At 63.4% G+C, this 2,919-nt stretch overlaps 1 protein-coding gene across 1 annotated transcript in view; it reads right to left on the reverse strand.

The window, feature by feature from the left end:
- Positions 1–1,962: 1,962 nt before the first annotated feature.
- The window catches only part of TPRA1 (transmembrane protein, adipocyte asscociated 1), an 8,910-nt gene continuing 7,953 nt past the window's right edge, over positions 1,963–2,919 (reverse strand). The window contains exon 5 of the mRNA XM_010852971.1: positions 1,963–2,758. Within this exon, the coding sequence (XP_010851273.1) occupies positions 2,298–2,758 (461 nt within the window). The 3' untranslated portion in view covers positions 1,963–2,297. The remainder of the gene's footprint in view (positions 2,759–2,919) is intronic.

Here is a 2,919-nt window from a genome sequence, read left to right on the forward strand (position 1 = left end):
GGTGGGCCTACGCCCAGGCTTCTGGGGAGAAGTCCTGTGTCATGCACCCACGCTGGGGGTCTTGCCTGGAGAACCCTGGAGGAGCCCGGCGGGCTGCAGTCCACGGGGTCGCACAGAGTCGGACACGACTGAGTGACCAAGCATGCTAGCTGTGTCATTAGGATCATGCCCCCTTTCACAGTCAGGGTCCCTGCTTCCCTCTGAATAATAAATATAAGTAACTAGCATGTGAACAGTGGGTGAGGAGAAGCACTTCCTCCCAGTGGCAGCCAGCCCTCACGTGTCTGGCCCTGAACTAGATTGTTCGCCATGGGACAGTCGGCAGAACGTCCACGGGCCTGTGGTTTCGACGGTGCGGTCCTAGCCACGTGCTTTCCCGACGTGAGTGTTTGCAAAGAGGTGGTCAAGTGGGTATCGAGCAGGAGGAAGGTCCGTCTGCGGGGAACACACAGGATGGCATCGCGGGGCTGGCACTGTGCCCACCCTGGCTCTCGATGCCCCAGGGAAGCATGCTCTATTCCCTTCTCTGTGTCTGACTAGGCCACAGGGTGTGGGTCACTCACGGCGGCGGAGTCTGACCTGCGCCGGCTCCCTGACTTCCCACCCCTCCTGGCCTCAGAAAGGACTCCCTGCTCGGATGCTCAGTGTCCCCTCAAGTGATGGATCAGGCAGGTCAGACTATGACAGGCCCTCGGCAAACCCCGCTGCATGCGGGGTCCAGCTGTGACTATTCTGAGGTGGATCGAGAATTCCCGAGCGAGGAGCGAGCGTCCGGATGGGAGTTAAGTCTACCAACATTTATGTACTTGAAATTATATACTCAAAAGTTTAATTTCAATAATGCATACATGCCCTCAGCCATCAGAGCTATGACGTTATCGCCCGCCGGGTCTGGAAAATTCCCCGGTGCACTCCTGTTCACTACTAGGAGAATAGCTTTGACCTCAGGGACCCCTTGAGGGGTCTCAGAAGCCCCGAGGGTGAGGAAGGACCCGGTGTGAGATCTCTGGGTCTGTGGCCCGATCGCCCCGACCACTGGGAGAACAACCCAGACCTCCATCCCCTGGATCTGCCCCTCGTGTGCACAGAGGATCAGACACACGCAGGGCAGGCGTCGCACACCAGTCACTGCAAAACAGAACCGACAAGTTGATGATGCTCCGCCTACACAGCGGAGAGCCAGACGGGAGGCGGGGCCTGGGGCGGGAGCCGAGTGAGGACCGCAGGTGGGAGAAGAGCTGTGCGAACTCGCTTGTTTGAGGCAAAGCCCGTGGTCTGCGGACGCACACGTGTGCGCTCTGGTGACAAACGGGAGATTCACGCCGGGGGCACGTGGTCCCAGGCGCCGGGCAGGATCACGAGGGAGGGGACACGGGGGCTCTCGTTGTCTCCCTGATGCTTAATCCCGAAGTCCAGCAGCTACTGAGGGCGGGGTCTCGCCCCTGAAGCCCTGGGCTGAGGCCGCGCCCTCAGCACCCGAAGTCCTCCCCGCAGAGGCGATGCCCCCGCCGCCCACCCCGTTGCCCCTCCTCTTCTGCTCATCGTCGATGTTTCCAGCTTGTTGAGCCTACTTTTCCCCCTCCCCTCCTCTCGGTGCCCAATAGTGGAATTTTAGTTTCTGGCCTTGGAAACTCTTAAGGCTTTCTTAGTGCTGATAAGAAGGAATCTCTGAGAGATAAGGAAAGTCACATCCCGCGTCCTCCCAGCTGCAAGCACACAGCTGCTCCTTGGAAGCCGAAAGCTGGTCCTGATGGGAGGGCAATGGAGACCATTCGCCGGGCGCCCCGAAGTCCTGCCAGTGCGGGGACTGGCGAGAGGCAGAAGTCTGATCCTGCTTTCCCCCAAAACCCATGCTGCCCCCGAGTCCTCAAGAGCCGCCCGGCAGGCAGAGAGAGGACCATCCCGCTGGGGGCACGGGCAGCGCCCGGCCCCGTCAACCCTCCACGCTGCCACACCACCACCTTCCGCCCTGGTCCTTTTTATTAGAAAACAGATCAGGAAAATAGACACACTTCGGCCCACCCGTTGGCGTGGGCTCTGGGGCAGGGGTGGGAGGCGAGGAGGCCAGTCCAGTTCTGGGGCCCAGGCTGCAGGGAGGTGGCGGCCAGCCGGCCCTGGGACACACGGTCAGGGCCACGTCCCCGAGCGGGGCAGGGGGAGCTGGGAGGGGGAGTGGCCTCGGCTGAACAGAGGTGGGGACGGAGAGTGGGCAGGGCCCCTCATCCGTTCCGCTGGGTCTCTCTGCCCCCCGCCCCCCACAGCCAGTCCAACGCGGTCCGGGCCCCGGGGCAGCTGCGTCAGGCGTTGATGGCCCTCCAGCGCTCACTGTCCAAGCTGTTGATGCTGCCGCTGTGGCAGGGCAGGGAGGCCACGTCGTCCAGGTAGGCCACCCCGGCCGAGTCGAACTGCGTGCTGGCCGCCCCGGCCGCCTCCGGGCCCTCCCGCCGGGCCACGGCGTAGGGCTGGGGCAGGTGCATGTCCGGCTCCTCGGTCTCGTCCACTTGGCATTTGTAGGAGAAGAGAATCTTGGGCTCCGAGCTGGTGGGGAAGAGAGTCAGGGGGCCTCCGTGAGTCCAGAAGGCCCTCTTTTGCTGGGGCTGGGCCCCTAACGCCCATCCCTCGCGGTGCCCTTCCTTGTTTGCCCTTTGGGGTCCACTGGGACACGTGTGAACCCCCCAGCTCCAGCGAGTGAACCCGGGGAGCACCTGCCTTCTCACGTCAAGTGGGTGGGCAGAGTCCAGCCTGGTGAACGGCGGGCCTTAACCTGCAGGTGCGCGTAGCACGGGGCGCCCACCACTCTGACCCCCGCCCGCCCCGCTCGCCACCGCCCACAGGGCACACACGTGTGCGTGCACTCGCGAGCATGCTCTCACAGGCACCGCCGGGCGCCCTGAGCCAGAGGCCAGGAGGCTGGGGGCG

Source organism: Bison bison, unplaced genomic scaffold (assembly GCF_000754665.1).
Source record: "Bison bison bison isolate TAMUID 2011002044 unplaced genomic scaffold, Bison_UMD1.0 scf7180017852733, whole genome shotgun sequence".
NCBI classification, from domain to species: domain Eukaryota; kingdom Metazoa; phylum Chordata; class Mammalia; order Artiodactyla; family Bovidae; genus Bison; species Bison bison.